Here is a 24,324-nt window from a genome sequence, read left to right as displayed (position 1 = left end):
AGGGCTCCTTTATAATATCCACCACACTTGAAATAAGACTTATTTGGGGTTGTTTCTGACAAAGCATAACTTCTATTACGGAAAAATTGGAGTATAAAAAGGATAATCACATCTGTTTTCTCACCACCCAGGGATAATTTTTTTTTTTTTTTTTTTTTTTTTGATACGGGGTCACCCAGGCTGGAGTGCAGTGGCGCGATCACGGTTCACTGCAGCCTCAAACTCCTGGGCTCAAGCGATCGTCCCGCCTCAATCTCCTGGGTAGCTGGGACCACAGGTGCCAGAGGAGAATTCTTAACATTTCTTAACGTCCAGTCCTTCCGCTCTGTGTTAATTACATATACACATCCTTTAAAAATTAGGGTCATACTGGACGTATAGTTTACTTAATAATGTTTCGACAGAGACATAGTTGGGAGTTCTTCATGGAGGTGTGTTCCCTCTCAGAAAGCGCGGGAACCCGGAGCCGCAGCCTACCCGAGGAGGGCGGGCAACTGTAGCTGCTCTGCGTAAGATAAACGAGATTGGGGTCCCGGAGGGGCACACGCCCAGGATAGGGGTTCGACGCCCCATGGAGACCTCAAAGCGTCCCTCAACGCCACACTGCGCACGCGCACTCATCTGGGTTCGCGGGACAGCGCCGGCGAGGCCACTGCGCATGCGTCAGGCATGGAGAGCGGAAGCGGAAGTTGGATGCGTCGGGTGGGCACCTCAGCAACCAGTAGCCATGCGCAGCTTGAAGGAGCCAGGGCCCCGGCTTACAGCGACCCCGTGCGGCTGCGTGAAGCCGGCTCTGGAGACAGGTAACTTCCAAGACTGGCGGTGCCACACTCTGGAGAGGTTTAGGCCCGGGCAGCGGACTTCGTTGCCGAGAGGGGTGTGAAACACACGATCTGGAACTGACGTGCGTCATTCTCCTACCTTCGGCGAAGGCACAGGTCACGTGCTGCGGCGACCACGTGATGTGCTTTGGCGAGCGGGATGACGTCATCTGGCTTGTTCTGCTTTGTTATAAGACTTGTACTGTCTGCGTAGTCTTGGCTCAGTAGCTGGAGCAGCTACGTGCGGGGTAGCGGCCTTTTAGGGGTTTCCTTGCCGTAGCGAATGGGAGGTGGTGGTAGGCGGGTTAGGAATTTAAAAATACCATAGGGAGGCATCCTGCGCTGTAGGAATGAGAGAGAAGGGGGAAAGTTTCGGGGGGAGAAAATAGTTTTAAATTGGGCCTAGAAAGACAGGCATGAATTTGTTTCTCTTAACTCACACGTCTTCATAGAGGAATATATTAGCTTTAGAAACTAGAAAGCAAATGGAAGAAAATTAAAATAACCTGCCAGAGAAAGCCATTGTCAGTATCTTGGTGTTTACCTTCCATACTTGTTTCTTTGTATACACACTTGGAAAGTGAGGTACTATACGACCTTACTGTTTAGTAATATTAAAATAATTTAAAAAAATCTTAACAGGGCAATTAATGTTAATTTTAACACTTTGGGCCGGGCACAGTGGCTCACGCCTGTAATCCCAGCACTTTGGGAGGCCGAGGCGGGTGGATCACGAGGTCAGGAGATCAAGACCATCCTGGCTAACACGGTGAAACACCGTCTCTACTAAAAAATACAAAAAAATTAGCCGGGTGTGGTGGTGGGCGCCTGTAGTCCTAGCTACTCGGGAGGCTGAGGCAGGAGAATGGCGTGAACCCGGGAGGCGGAGCTTGCAGTGAGCCTAGATCGTGCCACTGCACTTCAGCCTGGGCGACAGAGCGGGACTCCATCTCAAAAAAAAAAAAAAAATTAACACTTTGTTTTGTTATTATTAATTTTTGTAGAGGCAGGCTCTCACCGTGTTACCCAGGCTGGTCTCGAACTCCTGGGCCTAAGCAATCCACCTGCCTTAGCCTCCCAAAGTTTTGGGATTACAGGCATGAGCCACTGCAACCAGCTTAACACTTTGTTTTAGAGATGTGCTCTAATTTATGTAACCAGCTTCCTGTTACTGAGCATTTAAGTTACTGCCAGTTTGCATTGTTCTAAAAGAAAGCTCTTGAAGCTGAAATGTTTGTGTACATTCTAAAGTTTGAACTTTGTTAAATTTCTTGGAAGTGCTATTACCTGGCCAAATGTGCTTATTTAAAAAAAATTGTTTCCCACCGCCGATTACAGGTCTAATATTTTGACAGGAAGGAAAACGCAGAAGCCAGGGCTCAGAAGTCTACACAGTATAGGTTTGGGGAGCTGGAAGTCTGAAGTGTTGGATGGAACAGGGAGGTGGGAACCTTTGGATTCTGATTGTGAAGAACCTTGAGTACCAGACTAAGAAATACAAAGTCTGTTAACAGGGGAGAATATGAAAAGTTTAAAGTTAAAGAGTTAGCATAATACAAGAAACTCTAGGAGTGTTGAGGATTCGTCTAGAGTATTTTGAGAAGGGGAAGAACTTGCAGTGGGGACTGAAAGCCTAAGAAGGGTAATTTAATAGTCCAGGCAGAAATGAAAAGGACCTGAACTTATTTTCAGAGCAAGACGTGTAGACAATCCTGTACACAAAAAACCCCACATTGATTACTTGCTGGCTTTTTACTTATTACACAGTTAATACAGTTGTAATGTTTAAATGAGGAAAAAGCCTGAGCAGGGACTTTAAAAAGCACTCCTTGCTGGGCACCTTCTATTTTACTGGATGCTTTCCATATTTTATTAGTACTCTTACAGCTTTCCAAAGTAGGTAGTATCCTTGTTTTATAGGTGAGAAAACGGATTCAGAGAGAGAAGCTAGTTTTTCCCATGGTCACACAGCTAGTGTAGTGGCCCTGTGTTGTTTTTATCCTTTCTCCATCTGAAAGCAGTCCTAATTCTCTCATGCTCCTTTGAGGAACCACTTCTCCCCATTTCCATGAGGTTCTTGTGCTGGTTTTTGGCATACCTGTGCTTATTTATCTCTATCCCTGCAAAGGCACCTAGCTAGAATTGTTGATTTACTTGTCTTTCTCTGTCAATGTACTGGAAACCCTTGAGGACGAGAACTGGTTCATATTTGTACCCCAAGTCCTTAGCACAGTGCTTACCAAATGGTAGGTGTTTACTGTTCTTTTGAGTTTTTGTTGTTGTCGTTTTGAGATAGGCAAGAAGAAGAAGACCAGAATTCCCCTTGGCAAACAGTGTCAGGTCTCTGCTTCAAATAGAATTTATAATTTCATAGCATTATCCCCAGGAGGGCACAGAGAATGTGTAAATATGTCCTAGAAGAGTTCAGATGTACTAGGGTATGGATATTTGGTATTTTGAGAGTGGTCCCAAACATTTTAGAGTAGCAGAGTTAGAAGAACTCTTACAAAGTAGCTCTTGAGTATACTTTCAGTTCATTGCTAATCCAGTGTTGTCTTGCTTATGTTCTTAAGGAGATGCACAAAGAGGATAGAAGTAAATCTAATTGGCAGCCACTTATGTTTATCATATCATATGTGTAATCTGTGAAAAACAGGCATAGACTGATTCAGTGAAGTGATAAATCAGCTCTAATATAAATTCCTAGGCCCCAAATCAAAGAGTCAAGGGCGGAAGTCTTTGATTACGTTACTGCTGACAGGACATTTCCTGTGATATTGAAGCATGGTGTGAGAGTCTCCCCAACCATTAAATTCCACTGTCGTTAAGAGTTCTTGGTTTGTATCTTTTCTCCAAACTTAACACAGTGTCTGGCAATTGTAGACACTTGGAAAATAGTGTTTCTCTCTTTCTTTTCTTTCCTTTCTTTCCCTTTTTTCCCTTTCCTTTCTTTTCTTTCCTTTTCCTTTTCTTTTCTTTCCTTTTCTTTTCTTTCTTTCTTTCTTTCTTTCTTTCTTTCTTTCTTTCTTTCTTTCTTTCTTTCTCTTTTTTTTTTTTTTCTCTTTGTGGAGCAGAGCTAACTCGTGGGCAGTGTGCCCAGAGTATCAGCCAGAAAATGTTTCTTGAACAAATGAAAACAAGACACAGGGATTTTGTGGCTGGGTTAGGAGTCTTTTTTGGCCATTTATCTTCCAGACATAAGATATACCAGGTCGTTTGGCCCCAGTTTCTTCATTTTTAAGATGTCTGCTATATCTGTTCCATAGAAGCATGGATGAGGATGAAAAAGAAAAAACAAAAAAATGAAAAACAATGCCTGTAAGCGTACTTGGACAAAAATTAAAGTTGTCAAAAACATACAGAGTATATGGATGGATCTTAGCCTCGTAATATTGAGAGAGAAAAAGCAAGTCTGAGAAGACAACTTACAATTTGGTGCCAGTTTTTATAGACCTTAAAGACAAAAATCAATGAAATACTGTTTAGGCATGCATGTACATGTAACAAAATCATACTCTAAAAGGAAGTGAATGATAAAGACCAAATTCAGGCTTCTGTTTATCTCAGAGGGAAAAGAAGAGTGTGAGATAAGGAAAACAACCTAAAAAGAACAAGTCGTTAGTAACGCTCTAGTTTTTGGGATGGGTGCTGTATACACGGGGTTTTGTTATCATATTATGCCGTATAACTTACGTGTATGTTGCATATAATATTCATATGTATCAAATAATATAGCTTCTAGAAGTGAAGAGTAATGAAAGATACTGTGAGGGACAGCCCCGGACCTATAGTGTTACTGCTTATGCTGGTAGGGTAGATTTAAGGAAGCAGGAAATAAAATGAAAGTCTGAAGTGTCTTTATATCATCTCTCAGAAATTGATAACGCTGTCATGAAATGTGAAAATGAAAAAGTTATCAATAAATTCAAAATGGTAGCCATGGAAACCTTGGACTTTAAATTTATATTGATAGTGTCTGGCCTTTTTTTTTTCTTTTGAAATATGTTGTTACTTTAAAAAATTGTGATTTTTTTTTTTTTTTTTTTTTTTTTTTGAGATGGAGTCTCGCTCACCTAGGTTGGAGTGTCGTGGCGTGATCTTGGCTCACTGCAACCTCCACCTCCCAGGGTCAAGTGCTTCTCCTGACTCAGTTTCCTGAGTAGCTGGGACTCCAGGCATGCACCACCATGCCTGGCTAATTATTTTTTTTTTTGTACTTTAAGTAGAGATGAGGTTTCACCATGTTGGCCAGGCTGGTCTCCAACTCCTGACCTCAGGTGATCTGCCCGCCTCAGCCTCTCAAAGTGTTGGGATTACAGGCGTGAGCCACTGCACCTGGCTTAATTTGTGATTATTGAAAAAATTTCAAATATTACAGAAATTACAAAGTTAAATATAAAGGTAATTAAAAAATCTCACCACCCAGATTAACCACTGTTAAAAAAATTGGTGAACATTGGCCAGGTGTGGTGGCTCACACCTGTAATACCAGCACTTTGAGAGACCGAGATGGGCAGATTGCTGGAGATCAGGAGTTTGAGACCAGCCTGGCCAACATGGTAAAACCCCTTCTCTACAAAAAAAAAAAAAAAAAAATTAGATGGGCATGGTGGTGCGTGCCTATAATCCCAACTACTTGGGAGACTGAGGCACGAGAGTCGCTTGAGCCTGGGAGGTGGAGATTGCAGTGAGCCGAGATCGTGCCACTGCACTCCAGTCTGGGCAACAGAGCAAGACTCTCTCTCAAAACAAACAAACAAACAAACAAACAAAAACAAAACACAGCATTTGGTGCATATCCTTCCAGATAGCTTTCCAAACATACCTGTACGTGTTTAAGGAGGTAAATATATAAGAAATTTCCATAAGTGGGATTATATTATACATATTATTCTTTTACTTTTTCAATTTCCACGTTAATCAGTTTAGACATATATAATCTTTTCTTCCATGCAACATGAATTTTTTGAGTACCTACTCCGTTGCAGGCAGCGTACTAGACAATGAGAATGCACCAATAAACAAGACAGAAAAACTGCCCACATGGAGCTTACGTTCTAGAGGGGCAGCAGGCTACTGGACCAAGCCTAACTTGAAATTTACCTTGCCTCTAGATATTTTAGCACTATGAGCTTATAAGCTCTCTTTATTGCTTAAATTAGTTTATTTCATATGTTCTGTTGCTTTCAATTGAAGATATCCTTACTTATGTATTACATATTACTTATGTATACCCAGTGTTTCCTCATCTTTCATTATTCTCTGCCTCTTATTTCATACTCCAGCCAATCAAAATAGCTTGTTCCCTGCATATGCTATGACATTTCTCATTTACTTTTGTGTACAGTCTCTCCTCTATTAGAAATACCCTCATAGGCCAAGCACTATGGCTCACGCCTATAATCCCAGCACTTTGGGAGGTCGAGGTGGGCGGATCACGAGGTCAGGAGTTCAAGACCAGCCTGACCAACATGGTGAAACCCCTTCTCTACTAAAAATACAAAAAAAAAAGCTGAGCGTGGTGGCAGGTGCCTGTAATCCCAGCTACTGGGGAGGCTGAGGCAGGAGAAATGCTTGAACCCAGGAAGCAGAAGTTGCAGTGAGCCGAGATCGGGCCACTGCACTCCAGCCTGGGTGACATCTCAAAAAAAAAGAAATACCCTCATAGCCCTGGCCAGAGTCACATGACTTGGTATTGGTAGCATAGAATTTTAATTATGGTCATAGTAGGTATTCTGAAAATGCCCCCTTCCTTTCATTCTTTCTTTCTTGGACCATTATTCTTTCTAGTATATCTAAAGGGATATTACTATGTATGTAATGATATATGTGTATGTGTGTGTATATAATGATGAGAATACTTATACGTATTCATGAATACTGTAAAAATCATTTTTGTAGTTGCACGACACTAAGATTTTAAAACTATGAAACCAATGCATTAGAGAAAACATGTTTTCTTACAACTTGGTTTGACCTTTTGACTAATAATTTTTTACCTAATTTTCTCCTGTAGGGAATCTTTTAACTGAGCCAATCGGCTACTTGGAATCTTGTTTCTCGGCCAAGAATGGTACTCCAAGACAGCCATCCATTTGTAGCTATTCTCGAGCCTGTTTGAGGATTAGAAAGAGGATCTTTAATAATCCTGAACATTCCCTGATGGGCCTAGAACAGTTTTCTCATGTTTGGTAAGTTGTTTTATAGTTAGATATAGGATTTTGGGCCAGAACTTGCGCCTGAATAAAGTACTGCAGTTGAAGGCAACCTTGGAGTCTGCCATCCAGACCACCCTCATCTTTCTGTTTTGTTTTGTTTTTGAGTCGGGGTCTCTGTCACCCAGGTTGGAGTACAGTGGCGCAGTAGCAGCGCACTGTAACCTCTGCCTCCTGGGCTCAAGGTATCCTCCCACCTCAGGCTCCTGAGTAGCTGGAACCCCAGGTGTATGCCACCGTGCCTGGCTAATTCTTTTTTGTATTTTTGGTAGAGATGGGGTTTCAGCATGTTACCCAGGCTGGAACTCTCATCTTTTGCATGGATTTTTAAATTTTTTTATTTTTTGAGACAAGTGCAGTAGTGAGAAGGGGGGAAAAGTAGAACAAAAAGTTCAATCTGTAACTGACTGTGAACAATCAATTGAGATAACTCACTACCTTTGGACCAGCCTGTTGTATGGAATTTTGTACTGTATTTGTGCATACGATTATCTGTGTCATTTAGATATCCTCAGGGAAGCTTGGGATCCACTGAGGTGGCATGTTCCATTTGCAGTTGGTTCTAATGGTGATGAACGCCTTCTGTTGAGTGGAAATTATAGACCTCCTTGACTCTGCCCCTCGGTCATTATTCTACCCTCTAGACCAGGGGTCAGTAAACTATGGCCCATTTTTGTAAATTATTTTTATGGGAACAAAGTCATGTTCATTTGTTTAAGTATTGTTTGTGGCTGCTTTTGTGCTATAGCAGCAAAGTTGAATAGTCTCTATAGTGACTGGTTGGCCTGCATGTCCTAAAATATTACCCTCTGACCTTTTACAGAAAAAGTTTGCAGATCCTACTCTAGACTCATGTAGAATTAAGTATACTCCTAAAAGACAAGACACTGTAGAAATCTGGATATTTTAAGTGTTACCTATATTACGGCCTGTGTTATACTAGCATTGTTTGTTGTCATTTCAAATTCTGTGTTCATTCTTCCTCACCCCAACATCAGCAGTCTGAATGGGTCTATTTTTATTGGTAGAGACCTAAAAATTAAGCGTTTATTCTGAAATAGTTTATTTTTCATGTTATTTTGGGGACAAGAGTAGATTTAGAAAATGTATGTTCTGACTTAGTTTGTATTATGATCCTGATTGAATTATTTAAGTTAAAAACATTGATGATGTAAAAAATGGGTTCAGAAGTATATAAAGAGATTTTTCCTTATCCCTCCTATTTTCCTCCCCTCTCTCCCCAACCCCAACCACTCATCAGAGATTATTACTGTTAACAGCATGGTGTAGATCCTGCCAGACCATTTAATGTTTTCTTTTTCAAATACACATAGAAACAAATATACACATACAGAGTGGGTATTTGCTTTTTTAAAAAAAGTATGTTTTCTTCACATAACAGTATATACCATGAAGAGCTTTCATGACAGTAGATTCACTCTTTTTTTTTTGCTTTAATAGCTATTATTAGAAAATATAGATGTAGCCGGGCGTGGTGGCTCACACCTGTAATCCCAGCACTTTGGGCGAGGTCAGGAGATCGAGGCCATCCTGGCTAACACGGTGAAACCCCGTCTCTACTAAAAATACAAAAAAAAATTAGCTGGGCGTGGTGGCGGGCACCTGTAGTCCCAGCTACTCCAGAGGCTGAGGCAGGAGAATGGCGTGAACCTGGGAGGTGGAGCTTGCAGTGAGCCGAGATCACGCCACTGCACTCTAGCCTGGGCAACAGGGCGAGTCTGTCTCAAAAAAAAAAAAAAAAAAAAAAAAAAAAAAAATATATATATATATATATATATATATATGTATATTTTGTAATAGGGCTGTGTTGTTATTATAATAACTGTGACAAACCCCCTTAGACACATTCTTGGCCACTTGTGTATTTTTATGAACAGGATGTCAGAAGTGGATATATTGGGTTAGAAGGTAAGCATATTTAGAATTTTGGAGAACTACTTCCAAATTATCCTCTAAAATTAACCAATGTATACTTCAATAATATATGCAAATGACCTTTTTCTTACACCCTTCCCAACACAATATGTTATCGGTTTTTTACATTTTTGCCTGATGGGGAAAAAGAGTATTTTGGTTTTTTAGTTTAATTTCTAAATTTAGAAATTTCTAATTATTAGTGAAGCTCAACATCTTTTCATATGGTTCTTAGCTACTTGCCATTTTTTTGTGAATTACTTATTCATGTTCTTTGCATAGTGTCCTATATTGGGTTGTCCTTAGTAATTTGTAGGAACAATTTGTGTGCCACAGATATTAACCTGTGGTCCATTATGTATGTAGCAAACGTTTTCTCTTAGGCTGACATTTTGTAGTACATAAATGTAATGATTTCATGAGTTCAAATCTGTTAGTTTTTGTTCTTGGCTTCTTGGTTTTGTATCTTATTTAGGAAGGTCTAGTCATGCCAAATGAAAAAAAAAGGAAGGTCTGGTAAAGTTATTTAACATTTCTGAACTTCAATTTCCTCATCCCAAAAATGGGGGATAAATTATATTACTTAAGATAGTTAAGAAGATTGTATGAAATGAGTGTAAAAATGTTTTACTGTACTACCTGGCACACCTCAGACACTTAGTAAATATTGTTTATTGGGCACTTGATAAACGTCTCAAGTTCCCACTGTGTGCCAGTTGTTGTGTTAGCTGCAAAGGATGTGGAGATGAGATTCTGTCTCTTCGTTTAAGGAAAGGGGATGGTGTTATTTTCTTCCTACCAGATTACAAGTTAATACTATTTAAAACATGATTTCTGTTAATTTGTGGGAGATTGCATTTTTTTCCCATCAGATCATTGTGGTAAAATAACTTGCACTCTTTTCTTATTCCGTGGTTTGTTTTATTTTGTTTTCTATAGGATTTTGTTTGTTTTTCACAAAAATGGTCATTTGAGCTGTAAGGCAAAAGTGCAGCCTCCTAGGCTGAACGGTGCAAAGACTGGAGTTTTTTCCACAAGGAGCCCTCATCGTCCCAATGCAATAGGACTGACCCTGGCCAAGCTGGAAAAGGTAGAAGGTAACCCATTTCATTTCTACTTTTACCTTTTTCCTTACCCAAAAAAGCCTTATAAAATAAACACAGCATTCACCACTGGCTGTTTATTCAGACGAGTACCAATGATGTTAACTCCTGAGAATCAGCAGACATTGAAGAAAATACAATGATTAAAAGAATGTTAGCATTGAAAAATGTTGAAATAAACTCTCATAGGATGCTCAGGTTTGTTTATATTATTGCATATATCCAAAACTATTAAATTATTTAGAAATAATACAAATTTCATAATCATTAAATTAGTAACCAAAGTTTCTCTGACTTGGAATGCAGTAAATACAAAATGATTAAAAATAAATAGACACTTTCCAGTTTAACACACAATAACTCATTGTACATGCACATATGGAAAACACATAGACTGGTGGTATATCATTCCTTCCTTGCAGTCTTGGGGAAATGGACAGACATCATGGCTGCAGTACTGATGTCAACTGTGCTATGTGGCAGGAGTCTGGGATGAATCACACTACAAGGACAAACATTGGTCAGATTGTAGAAGTTTTAAACTAACTAGTTTTAACTGTGTGTTCATATATAACCTAGTTACGCATTTATGGAAAGCGTTCCATTCTGACCTAACAGATGCATTTGTTATAGAGGCAGCAGATGAAATGGCAGGTAAACTAGGAGTCAAGAGACCATTCCAGGCTTCAGCCTGCTGGTTGTGAAGTGGGCAAAGGAGAAGGACCTGCTTCGCCTGTGATTCCACAGAATATTTTGAGAATCTTGTAAGAGAAAAGTTCTAAAACTACTTTTTCAGGCTATTGGACACTAAATAGATGAGAGCAGTTATTTTGCTTGTTCTTTCCAGGAACTTGAACTCTCCCACTGGATTGTACTCAACTGGGCCTTAGTTTTCCCAGAAAAATTCAGTAGCTGATCCACCTTGAATTTTATCAATTTGTAATGGCTAACAGACTTGGATAGCAAGTACTAGAAGATTTTGTGATTATTCAGGGACATATTTTCTAGCACTGAATATGTGCCAGACATTGTCCTAGGTGCTAGAGCTATAGTGATAAACAAATCAGATAAAAATAGAAATCCATGCCCTAAAGAACTTAATGTTTCAATTGGGGAGGTCAAGTCAGAAAGGTTAAAAGGGAAACACAGTAGCACTGTAGACATTACTATATAAGCTTTATGGCAACTAGTGTTTGTGCAGTGCTTTACAGTTAGTAAGTGTTCATGTACCTTATCTCACAGTGGCTTTGTGGGTTTGACAAAATAGCAATCCTCATCTCATAGGTGAGGAAACTAGGGCTCTTTAAGGTTGGATAATCTGTCTAATAGCATCCAGCCAGGTGGTCATCTAACCCTAAATCCTTTGAAGTCTTACTTATGCTACAGTGCCTTTCTTTTTCCTACAGATATTGTTAGGCATAATTCATCATCTAGCAAGTCCAGAATCATCTTTCCAGAGTTCCAGCTCATTCATAATAAGCATGTTTCAGAAATCAGGGTCCTGTATTAGTTACGTTTTTCTTAAATGGAGACGGAATCAAATGTGACTGCATGCAGTTTTTCTGTTCTCATTTGGCCTATTTTCCAAGAGTAAGGTTAGTAGATGACTACTTGTAGCAGTAACTGGACAGCATCTGTCCAGTGGGACAGCTGGAGACTTGTCTTTAGTATTTGGTAATGCTGACTTATGTGCTGCTTTATCTTTTGAGTCTTGATGGATGTATTAGATTTCTATTGTTGTGTAACAAATTACCACAGAATCATCAGTTTAAACAACACACATTTATTATGTGTTTGAAACATTATTATGTATCTGTGGGTCGGAAGGATGGGCACAGCTTAACTAGGTCATCTTCTTAGGTCTCACTAGATTGCAATTAAGTTGTCAGCTGAGATGAGGTCTTATCTGGAGGCTTGACCATGGAAGAATCTGCTTCAAGCTCACTCAGACTGTTGGCCACATTGATTTCCTTGCCATTGTAGTAGGACTGGGGGCCCCAGATTCTTGCTGCTTGTTGGCTGGAGGCTGCCCTCAGTGTCTAAAGGCTACGTGGGCCTTGCAGTTCCTTGCTACGTGGGCTTCCTAGCATGGCTTCCTACTTCAGCAAGCCTTCAAGGAGAGTCTCTCGAATGAGTCTTCCAGCCAGCAGCAGTGCTAACGAAAAGCATAGTCACTGGAGGGACATCATACCTCTTTTTCCGTATTCTGTTGGTTAGAAGCCAGTCACACTCAAGGGGAAGGATTATATAAGGGCATGAACTTCAGGAGGTGCAGGTCACAGGGCCACTTTTGGATCTGTTTGCCACAGTAAGAACCTTCATTGGTCCCACAGAGATATACTGAGGTCTACTATATCCCTGGAACAGAAGCACCAGTGATACAAAGATGAGTTGGCCCCAGCCTACCTGCGTCTAGGGATAAAGACTCTAAGCAGGTCACTACCCTACCATGGGGAAAGGACTCTAGCAGAGGTTTGTGCACAGGCTTCTCTATGGGGACTGTAGGAAAGAATGCTTTTGTCTGGAGGAGCCAGAAAGGCTTTGTAAAAGGTGTACTTTTGAGGGCCTCAAAGAGCAAGTAGGAGTTTGATAGGTAGAGAAGAGGATAGGCTACCAGGTAGCAAGAAGGGTGTGTGTTGGCACCAGGTCTGTGTGAGAGAATTATGAGTAAGTGTAGTGAGGCATAAGCAGACAGTGTTAGAGGATTCTGGGATGTGATTGTATTCTCCAAGTATTTGCACTGTTCTTCATTTTTCACTTTTTTATGTCATAGGTGGAGCTATATACCTTTCTGGAATTGACATGATACATGGCACACCCGTACTAGACATCAAGCCCTACATAGCTGAGTATGACTCACCGCAAAATATGATGGAGCCTTTAGCAGACTTTAATTTACAGAATAACCAATATACACCAAACACTGTGTCCCAGTCTGACAGCAAGACTGACAGCTGTGTCCAGCGACAGCTCTCAGGGTGTGATGAGCCACAACCCCACCATAGCACTAAGAAGAAACCTAAATGTCCTGAAGACAGAACTTCAGAAGAAAACTACCTGACACACAGTGACACAGCCAAAATTCAGCAAGCATTTCCTATGCACAGGGAGGTAGCAGCGGATTTTGGGTTGGAATCAAGACGTGATCAGAGTTCCAGAGTGGCAGAAGAACAAATTGGCCCATATTGCCCGGAGAAGAGCTTTTCAGAGAAAGGTACAGACAAGAAGCTAGAGAGAGTGGAAGGAGCAGCAGTCTTGCAAGGAAGCAGGGCAGAGACACAGCCCATGGCCCCTCACTGCCCTGCTGGAAGGGCTGATGGAGCTGCCCACAGCGTGGTTCCTGCCTGGGTGACAGAGGCTCCTGTGGCCACTTTAAAAGTGCGGTTTACTCCTCATGCCGAGATGGACCTTGGGCAGCTCAGTTCACAAGGTGAACCGGATATCTTCAGTTTCTTCATTCTGAATGAGAGATGAACTTTTACTCAGAGATTTAGCCAAGTTTGGTATTTATGAGGGCAGTTACATGAAGTGTTTGTCAGTATGACTGGTTTTTAGGAAACAGGTAAAATAATATTTTTGCAGCACCATCATATGATGACTTTTGTTGGACAATTTTGTGGTCAGCACAGTTAGTTCCAGGCTGTCAGTAAAGCATTGGCAGAGAGTGGCGGCTGCCTCAGAGGTGGCCTGTGACTTACAGCCCCTTGTCTACTTGCTACAGTAGTTCTTAGAGTCTTCAAACATCATTCAGAAACTAAATTGTGCTTGTTCTATACTTATGTACATAAAGTTTTCCTACTTGTTTTACTGTCTGACTAGAGAAATGTTGCATTGTATTCTGACTGTCAGGTAGCTGATAGCTCAGCCTCTGGCACAGAGGACTCTAGGAGCCCAGAGTCAGAGGGGAAGAGTCTCTTAGCACAGAACTTGCCCCAACAAAGTCCCACTGCTAGAGGCATACACTTTGCTACAGAAGAGAGGCCACAGGGCTTTTACGTGGAGCTGCTTACTTTAACACATGGTTCTTAACAAATGTTATCTTGTTTCCCCAGCCCACAGCAGATCCCAAGCAGTAGCCTAGGATGAAGGAAGGGGCTGTTAAGATGTGGATACAGTGATACCAGTAAGAAGTAACTAGTTTCAGGCTGGGCATGGTGGCTCACTCCTGTAATCCCAGCACTTTGGGAGGCCGAGGTGGGTGGATCACTTGAGGTCAGGAGTTCAAGAGCAACCTGGCCAACATGATGAAACCCCATCTCTATTAAAAATACAAAAAGCCAGTTGTGGTGGCAGGCGCCTGTAATTTCAGCTACTCGGGAGACTCAGGCAGGAGAATTGCTTGAACCTAGGAGGCAGAGGTTACAGTGAGCCGAGATGGTGCCACTGTACTCCAGCCTGGGTGACAGAGTGAGACTCCATCAAAAAGAAGAAGCTGGTTGCCAAGGACATGTCAGATTGCAAAAAGCTGTTCTTTGTGTTACAACTCAGTAAGGAGCCAGCATAGCCATATAAAGAGGGAAGTTCATTTATTCATTCCACAGTTGTTTACTGAGCTTCTGCTAGGTATCAGACATTGGTCTAGGTTCTTAGAATACATCAGTGAACAAAACAGATGTAAAAAACTCCTGCTGTCATGGAGCTTGCATTCTAATGGGGAGGAGAGAGACAAACTAAAAGTATAATAAGCAATCAAATTATTAGACCAAACATATTCAACATTATATAATATTAGAAGGTGATAAGAGTTACTGAAAAATTTGAGAATACAGCAGGCTTGGGGTGTTGTTACTATTTTATTTTATTTTTGAGACAGGGTCTCACTGTGTCACCCACGCTGCAGTGCAGTGGCAAGAACATGGCTTACTGCAGCCTCAACCTCCCGGGCTCAAGCAGTCCTCCCACCTCAGCCTTCTGTGTATCTGGGACTACAGGTGTGCACCACAACACCTGGCTAATATTTTGATTTTTTTTTTTTTTTTTTTTTTTTTTTTTTTTTTTTTTTTTTTTTGAGACGGAGTCTCACTCTGTCGCCCAGGCTGGAGTGCAGTGGCTCGATCTCAGCTCACTGCAAGCTCCGTCTCCCGGGTTCACGCCATTCTCCTGCCTCAGCCTCCCGAGTAGCTGGGACTACAGGTGCCCACCACCACACCCAGCTAATTTTTTGTATTTTTAGTAGAGATGGGGTTTCATCATGTTAGGCAGGATGGTCTCGATCTCCTGACCTTGTGATCCACCCGCCTTGGCCTCCCAAAGTGCCCAGATTACAGGTGTGAGCCACCATGCCCAACCTATTTTGATTTTTTTTAAAGAGATGGGGTCTCATTTTGTTGCCCAGACTTGTCTTGAACTCTTGGGCTCAGGGGATCCTGTGTCTCAGCCTCCCAAAGTGCAGGGATTACAGGTGTGAGCCACTGCACCTAGCCTGTTGCAATTTTAAATAGGTGGCCCCAGTGGGCCTCACTGAGAAAGACACATATGAGCAATGGTCAAAGAGGTGAAGACATGAGCCAGTCTGTCCAGAGAAAGGACATACTGGCCTGAGGGACAGCCAGTGCACAGCTGCAAGGTGGAGGGTACATGGCACGTTTGAGGTCACGTGGCCAGAGTGGACTGAGGAGGGCTGAGTGGAAGGATATGAGGTCAAAGAAGTACTAGAAAAGGGACGAGGTCACCTAAGGGTTTTATAGGCCATTGTAAGGACTTGAGTTTTGATCTTGGGAGAAGTAAAAGGCGGAGGAACTTGATGTCTGTATCCCCAGAGAGCAGGGGACCATCTCTGGGGTCAGATCACTACCTGTGTGATTTCTGGGATGTCACACTTCAGTGACATGCAAAGGCAAGCTGGAGTTCCTTATTGAGACAATGAAGACTTTCATTCTATATCCAAAAAATAAAGGCTTGCACAGCCAAAGATACTAGATTTTCCCCTGCTTTACTAGCAGAGAGAGAATGAAGAGGCTAGGGGGGTATTTGGCTTTGATAATCCAACCTGACGAGGTTCTTCTGATGGGAAAAAGAAGTCTAAAAGTTGGGACTGGAGACACATGCCAACTGACTCTGAGATTTCCCCATTTCTTCCTGTCAGAGCCACAGCCAGCCCACACTGTTGCGTTTTGCAAAGGAAAAGCCACCCCTTCCTCTGGGTGGAGGCAGCCACCTGCCAGGGCCCAGGAACTGGTTTTAGCCCCAACATGCCAACCTCAGCCAAGTGCCGTATGCAGGGCACCCCCTGTACTTCTGGACGCGGCAGTCTCGTGGTCATGAGTGGTGATGCCACTTGAGGGTTGTGCTTCTCGTTCACTCCTAAGGCTTTACTTTTAAACAAAGCTTTTGATTTTAAAATTGATCTCTTTATTTTTAAAAGTTTTGTTGATAGAAATCATTACATCACTATATACAGTTGATGGGAGGAGGCTGGTCAGTTGTAAAAGGATTTTATGGTGGAACAAAACAGTCCTGCCTTCTAGACACTTTATGTTTATGCTTACCACTTGTTCTGTGGTTATTGTCGAATGCAACCTACTATGGAAAGTTTTGTTTTTCTTTCTTTTCTTTTTTCTTTTTCTTTTCTTTTTTTTTTTTTTTTTTTTTTGAGACGGAGTCTTGCTCTGTCACCCAGGCTGGAGTGTAGTGACGCAATCTCAGCTCACCGCAACCGCCGCCTCCCGGGTTCAAGTGATTCTCCTGCCTCAACCTCCTGAGTAGCTGGGATTACTGGCGTGAGCCACCACACCCGGCCTGGAAAGTTTTGTTTTTTAAACTGCAGTGCAGTATGTGTCAGATGTTTGAAATATGCCTTACTGATTAAAAAAATGATTAAAATGAGAAATTATGCAGTGTAACTACAAAACAGGAACTGATTGATAGCAAACAGCAAAATTCAGAGCTGTTGCAGAAATAAAAAGTGACTTCAGGAAGCTCTGGGTCTAGAAGAGGTTAAAAGTGTTGAAATGGGAGGAAGTTTGGTGCTGGAGTAAAGGTCTGGGCAGAGTGCTGTGGGCACTCTGAGAGGAGAATCCTGACTTGTGTCTGGGAGGGAGTGTGGGAGGAAACGGTGCTTGAGCTGAGCCTGGCAGGATGAGTAGGCAGGAAATTGGGGGAAGGCACCCATGCCAGATGAACAGCCAAGCAGAGGCCTGGAGCCTCTCCCAGAAATGCTGTCACAGGGGAGTGTGATGAGCTCTCCTCATTTTTGAGTGGCCTTCAGAGCCATTTTCTATGAGCCATGCAGTAAAGGAACCTTATTGCCATATAATTGATTTTTTTTTTTTTTTTTTTTTTTTGAGATACAGTCTCTTTCTGTCACCCAGGCTGGAGTGCAGTGGTGCGATCTTGGCTCGCTGCAGCCTCCACCTCCCAGGTTCAAGTGATCCTCCTGCCTCCTGAATAGCTGGGATTACATGCGTGCGCCACCATACCCGGCTAACTTTTTTTTTTTTGTATTTTTAGTAGAGATGGGGTTTCACCATGTTGGTCAGGCTGGTCTTGAATTTCTGACCTTGTGATCCTCCTGCCTTGGCCTCCCAAAGTGCTGGGATTACAGATGTGAGCCACTGTGCCCAGCCCATATAATTGAGTTTTGACTAAAAATTGTACTTCATGGCTTTATTTACCCAACCTGCTTATTAGATATGGCCCACAGTGATTTTTGGCTGCTTGTGGAAATCAAATCCATTCCAAGAGGGATAAAGATCCACTGCCACCACAGATGATATTTTGAGCAGGGACAGTGTTTTTAAGATCTGTACCTTCCTGGAAGGGGCATTTGGATGTATGTGATGTTGTAGTTATGAAAAACTAGGTCACAGTTACTTTCTAAATTTATGTTTTATACATACTGTATTAAAAAATAAAATACATTAAAAATCCTACAAACATAGGAAGTTTTGCTGTTTCTTAGGGACACGGATATGAGAGAGTCCCAAAGCAAAGGGACGTTACTGATAACTGTGGGGCTGTGATACCAGCTTTCTGGTGCAGCCTCTCTTGCCTGTAGCTGGTGTTCTGGGTGTGTATGGGTTTAGTTCTCTTTCTTGTGGCTTTCTGAGGATGCTGGGACTGTCATGCATTTCCTTGTCTCTGTTCTGAGAAGAAAATGATAAGGAATTAAAGTCTACATTGAGTATAGAAAAGTGACATTTTGGATGTCAGAAAAGTGACATTTTGGCTGACAGAAAACGAAAGCTCACCTGCCTTAGGAGACTAAGGAAAAATACTACCATGATTTGGGGGTGTACAAGTTAAACCTAATGACAATAAACACCTCTCGAAGGTGACAGTCTCCGTAATGATCAAATAGTTTTCCAAACCCTGTCCATGTCAAGTGATCTTTAAGGAACCAACCAAATTCCATATTGAAGTTTGTTGTAATTAAATTCAACCTGCATGATAGTGCTCATTAAGTTGTGTTTTTTTCATTGCAGATGTTGGTCAGGCGTCATTTAAATATTTTCAGTCATCAGAGGAAGCAAAGCGTGCCATTGAGGCTGTGCTGTCAGCGGATCCTCGGTCTGTGTACCGCCGGAAGCTTTGCCAGGACCGCCTTTTCTACTTTACTGTAGACATAGCGCATGTCACTTGTTGGTTTGGTGATGGCTTTGCAGAGGTGCTGAGGATCAAGCCGGCTTCTGAGCCTGTTTATATGATTGGCCCTGTGGGGTCCTTGGTGTCTCTACGGTCTTAAGGAGCCTCCCTCATATCTTTAAGGTAGCATCATTGATCTTTGGATGTGGCTTTTGGATTTTCTGAACAAGCTAATGTTGTGTCGAGAAGCAACACCTTGTGATCTCATGGCTTTGGTTGATTTGGGCTGTTCAAAATGTTTATTTGAAAAATGTATACATTAATAAACTTAACAAAGAGATATAAAATACAGAGAAATCACCAAATGCTTTTTGATCTGTCGATATTAAAGAATCGAAAGGTGATGCTGTCTCGATAATTTCTGAAAGAAGCTGTTCTTGGTGCACTTGATAAAATTAAACAAAGGTCATTCCAGCAGAGACGTTCTAGTTGAGGGGATCTATTCAGTAATTCATATTGGTTTTCCTGTCTGTCTGGAAAAGCCTGACCTTTCTATTTGATTCCAGATCAAACCTATATCTTAGGAAACTAACAAATAAAAAACAAGTAGAGATAGTTTTTGAGATTAAACTTCTGTGTTTCAGAGACTTTGTGACATAGTCACACACACATATATATGTATATATATTTAATACTGATTCTAAAATAGAGACTCTCTGAGATTTCTTTGGATGTCTTTGTATCAGAAAAGGAAATCACCCCCAGAAGTTCAAGAAAATTGTTACTGTTTTTTTGTTTTTGTTTTTGTTTTTGTTTTGAGATGGAGTCTTGCTGTTTCGCCCAGGCTGGAGTGCAGTGGCGTGATCTTGGCTCACTGCAATCTCTGCCTCCCAGGTTCAAGCAATTCTCCTGCCTCAGCCTCCTGAGTAGCTGGGATTACAGGCGTGCGCCACCACGCCTGGCTAATTTTTGTATTTTTAGTAGAGACCATGTTGGTCAGGCTGGTCTCGAACTCCTGACCTCGTGATCCGCCCACCGCGGCCTCCCAAAGTGCTGGGATTACAGGTGTGAGCCACTGTGCCTGGCCTATAATTACTGTTTTTTAATATACTCACTCTGCAACTATTTATTGAGAACCTATGGGTTAGGTTTTGGTGATAAAATAAGATGACAAGATGTAGTTCTTGTTGCAAGTCATGGTTAATAGAAGAAGTAAGACATAAATAAATTATTGTATTATAGTTTTAGAAATACAGTAATTATACATGGGTCCTCTGTAGTACCACATAGGAAGCAGTTGTAAGAATGTATTGCCTATAGGTGATTTTAATGATGTGATCCCAGATAACTGAGGATTTATGATCAACATAACCAAATTAGACACCTGTCAACATGGTACATGCTTTCCTAATCATGATTGTAAATCTTAATCGCTGATTGAAATGAGCTGATTGGAATAGTCTTGAATAGTTTTGAAATGAGCCCTACTGCCTGTGGATACTTGTGCAGAGTCATTTGTGGCTGATGACACTGTACTCCTAAACCAAACTGATTTGTAATTGCCTTTGATGTTACTTAGAACTTCTTGGGGAGGTGTCTTTAATTTGATTTTTGGTTTTTGATTTCTTTTTAGAGATGAGTCTCATGCTTTTGCCCAGGCTGGAGTGCAGTAGCCTGATCATAGCTCACTGCAGCCTTAACCTCCCAGGCTCAAGGGATCCTCCCACCTCAGCTTCCTGAGTAGCTGGGTCTACAGGCTTATGCCGCCATGCCCCACTATTTTTAAAATTTTTTGTAGAGACAAGGATCTTGCCTCATTGCCCAGGCTGGTCTTGAACTCCTGGCACCAAGCAACCCTCCGTCCTCAGCCTCCCGAAGTGCTGGGATTACAGGCATGAGCCACTGTGCCTGGGCTAATTTGATTTTTTAAAGCTTTTTATTTTGAAATAATCAGAGGTTCACAGGAAATTGCAGAAATAGTAGAGTTCCCATGTACCCTTCACCCAGCTTTTCATTTAACTTCTTCCAGTGGTTCCATCTTACATAACTATAGTAAACATTAAAGGTAGCAAGTTGACACTGGTATAGCCTACACTTTAGTTTGATTTTGTTGTCTTTTCTTTTGAAAAGTTATTTTGAAGCTTAATCAGGGCTTGAAGCACAAAATGTTTTGTTTAATATGTTAACAATGACTCTGGGGGATGGTAACCAACCGGCCTTATAACAAGAGGACTAGTAAGTTGTTTGGGGTTTTATTATACAGTCTCAGGATTTTAAAGCTAAGAAGGATTTTAGGCTGGGCGCAGTGGCTCATGCCTGTAATCCCAGCACTATGGGAGGCCGAGGCAGGTGGATCATTTGAGGTCAGGAGTTCGTGATCAGCCTGGCCAACATGGTGAAACCCTACCTCTACTTAAAATACAAAAATTAGCTGGGCAGTAATGGCACATGCCTGTAATCTCAGCTACTCGGGAGGCCATGGCGGGAGAATCACTTGACCCCAGGAGGCGGAGGTTGCGGTGAGCCGAGATCATGCCACTGCACTCCAGCCTGGGTGACAGAGAGAGACCCTGTCTCAAAAATAATAATAATAATAATAAAAAGGATGTTAAATATAATCTGGCTCAGTTTTCTGCCAGTTCCTGAGTCTCTTCAATGTTCCCACCATTTGGCCTTTCCAGGCCCTGCCTAAACACCTTCAGAGATGAGGTATACACCCCTGACCTGTGCATCTTATTCTTTATGGACAGTGCTCGTTATTAAAACGTTCTTCCTGAACATGAGATCCACTCTGTCCTCCGACAGCTCTGCCCCACTAGAGAGACCACACAGGTTGGTTGTCCTCCCAAGTTAGCCTGTCATACCACCCCTTGGTCTTCCCTAGGCTGAGCACCCCTTTTTCTTCAGCCGTGTCTGATAACATGATCTCAAGCCTCTTCTGAACCCCAGTCCTTCTTGAGTCTCCATATGAGCATTTGTCTCTGTGGGCGCAACTTCCTGTGTCCTTTGTGAGGAAATGTGCATCTCTGGTTGGTGAACTTCCATCCGTCAGAGAGAAATAGAAGCACAAATTTGAAACAAGCTGTCTGTTCCTTTATGTCTTGGAAACTTATTTATCCATCCAAGCTTTTTTTTTTTTTAAGCCTTTGAGAACAGGCAACCATCCAAGCTTATTCCATGAACCCAGAGAATTAAATATACCTGATTTGTAGCACAAAATAAATAAATGATAAACATTCCCTCAAACCTTCCATCAAGTGGTTTAAAAACTGTCATTGATTTTATGTCCGGAATTGAAGTTGTTTTGGTGCGTGCCCACACACACACGCATGTACACACAAATATACACTAATCCTAAAATGAGATGGAAATGAGCTACAAGAAAACTCAAAAGTGCCATAATTATGACTATCAAAAATAGTGTTACAGCTCTAGAGTCGTTTTGTGTCCTATTTATATCAAAATCACATTTGGGAGGTCCTTTATAGGTGGGAGGTGAGTACATCAAGAGGAAGAGGTTGTTTGATTCTTGACCTTTTAGATTTTTAAGACTCTTTGGCCAGAGTTTTGGAAAAGGGATTATGTCAACAAGTAAAGTTATGGTTTCAGGACTGCCTTAGAAACTTTTTCAAAAGAAGAAAGGAAACAGTTCCCTACTAGGCGTAAATGGCACCCACCCTAATTTTTAGCCTTTGGTTTTTGGTGCCTGTAGGGGGAGCCCTTGATAGCAGATTTTATTCCCCCTTCACTGTCTTGGAGGAAAACGCCAGGAGTTCAAGCTGTTTAGGTAATTTTGGCGTTTGGCCCACCTGCCCCAGCTTTAAAGAACAGTAACTTGTACAAACAATGCTGACTGATGCTTGTCAGTCACGTGAGAAGAGATTAGAAAGATGAGTGGCATTTATTAATTTTTTCTTAAATTGTAAGCTTGGCTTCAGGAGTGGGATTGATTATTCCAGCATGTGGATCTGTGCACAACCAGGTGACTCATTAAGTCCATGAACACACACGGACAAGGCATTGACTTTGCTTCTGTGTTTGTGACTTTTTTTCTTGGAGAGAAGAAAATGAAGTTGACGTGAATCAACCTCTTACTGGTAGGGTTTTTAAAATGCTATGGTCCCAGAGAAAGCAGGAGAAGACTCAATAAGAATGAAAGTCTGCATCACTTACTGAACTTTATCATGTCCTTGGAACTGGACTATGCGCTTTTCATACATAGGGTGGAGGTTAAGTAACGTGCTCAAGCCGGTCAGCTGCATGGCTAGGATTCCAACCCACCAGGTCTGGCCTGGGTCTGCTTCCTTCTCAGCCTGGCTGTACGCCTTAGCAAGTCATGCTGGTTTATTGGAAGGTCAGCAGTTCCATATGATTCAGCACAGGACTCTGGCAGAGTGAAGTCCATGGAAATCCAACCACTCATGAAGAATGCACAGGGGAGTAAGGGCAGAAACGCCCATTCCCACAGGATCTGCATGGAACCTCCTGGGAAGCAAGATGGGAAATGTGAAGAGCACTGGGCTTGGCCTCAGAAACTTCAAGCACTTTCTGCCCTGCCATGGGCTAGCTCGGGACCTCAGGCAAGTCGCTGCACCCTGCCTCCAGCTCTGTGACCTTACAGAGTTGTTGCAAGGATAATGCTTGGGAAAGTGTCTTCTGAATTCTTCAATGACCTATAAACCTAGGTAATATTTTTATTGTGCTTCTCTTCATTGATAGCCTTTCTCTACCACTCTGTTCTGGCTTACCTGGCTAGATAAGCGGATTTCAAGGGGATCTAGGGGGTCCCTAAAATTCAATGTATGAATGGCTTCTGTTTTTGTTGTTTTGTTTTGTTTTTTGAGGCAGTCTTGCTCTATTGCCCAGGCTGGAGTGTAGTGGTGCAATCACGGCTCACTGCAGCCTTGACCTCCCAGGCTCAAGTGATGCTCCTGCCTCAGCCTCCAGAGTAACTGCTTGTCACCATGCCCAGCTAATTATTTTTTCTTTCTTTTTTTTGAGACAGAGTCTCTCTCTGTTGCCCAGGCTGACGTGCAGTGGCTCAGTCATAGCTCACTACAACTTCTGCCCCTGGGCTCAAACTGTCTGTTCACCTCAGCCTCTTGAGTAGTGGGGCTACAGGCGCACGCCACCATGCCCAACTAGTTTTTGTAGTTTTTGTATTTTTGATAGAGACAGGGTTTTGCCATGTTGCCCAGGCTGGTCCTGAACTCCTGGCCTCAAGTGGTCTGCCTGCCTCGGACTCCTAAAGTGCTGGGATTACAGGCGTGAGCAACCGTGCCTGGCTTTAGCAAGCCCTACCTCCATGATGGAGAAGGGGCAAGTCATAAGTTTTAAAGCTCAATTAAATATATAATAGGGATGTTTACGTTGTAAAAAATAAGTTTCCTGCTGGGGCACGGCAGCTCATGCTTCTAATCCTAGCACTTTGGGCTGCTGAGGGTGGCAGATCGTTTGAGCCCAGGAGTTTGGGAGCAGTCTGGGTAACACGTCAAAAGCCCGTCTCTTAAAAAAATTATTTATTTATTTATTTATTTATTTATTTATTTATTTATTTATTTATTTATTATACTTTAGGTTTTAGGGTACATGTGCACAATGTGCAGGTTTGTTACATATGTATCCATGTGCCACGTTGATTTCCTGCACCCATTAACTCGTCATTTAGCATTAGGTATATCTCCTAATGCTGTCCCTCCCCCCTCCTCCCACCCCACAACAGTCCCC

At 42.1% G+C, this 24,324-nt stretch overlaps 1 protein-coding gene across 12 annotated transcripts in view; it reads left to right on the top strand.

Moving 5' to 3' along the window:
* The first annotated feature begins 684 nt into the window (after nt 1-684).
* TRMO (tRNA methyltransferase O) overlaps nt 685-24,324 on the top strand; it is a 50,159-nt gene continuing 26,519 nt past the window's right edge. For 9 of the 12 annotated variants that reach the window (XR_009215227.1, XR_009215229.1, XR_009215224.1 and 6 more), the window contains exons 1-5: nt 685-803; nt 6,838-7,012; nt 9,911-10,068; nt 12,848-13,504; nt 18,498-23,282. Coding sequence is in view for 1 of the 12 variants with exons in the window: in XM_032164643.2 (XP_032020534.2) it covers nt 728-803; nt 6,838-7,012; nt 9,911-10,068; nt 12,848-13,504; nt 18,498-18,757 (1,326 nt within the window). In the remaining 11 variants the exon portion in view is untranslated. The remainder of the gene's footprint in view (nt 804-6,837; nt 7,013-9,910; nt 10,069-12,847; nt 13,505-18,497; nt 23,283-24,324) is intronic. The other 3 variants (XR_009215228.1, XM_032164643.2, XR_009215233.1) reach the window with 2 other exon arrangements.

Source organism: Hylobates moloch, unplaced genomic scaffold (assembly GCF_009828535.3).
Source record: "Hylobates moloch isolate HMO894 unplaced genomic scaffold, HMol_V3 SCAFFOLD_10, whole genome shotgun sequence".
Lineage (NCBI taxonomy): Eukaryota > Metazoa > Chordata > Mammalia > Primates > Hylobatidae > Hylobates > Hylobates moloch.
The sequence above is the reverse complement of the archived record's forward strand: the minus strand, read 5'-3'. Positions and strand labels throughout refer to the sequence as shown.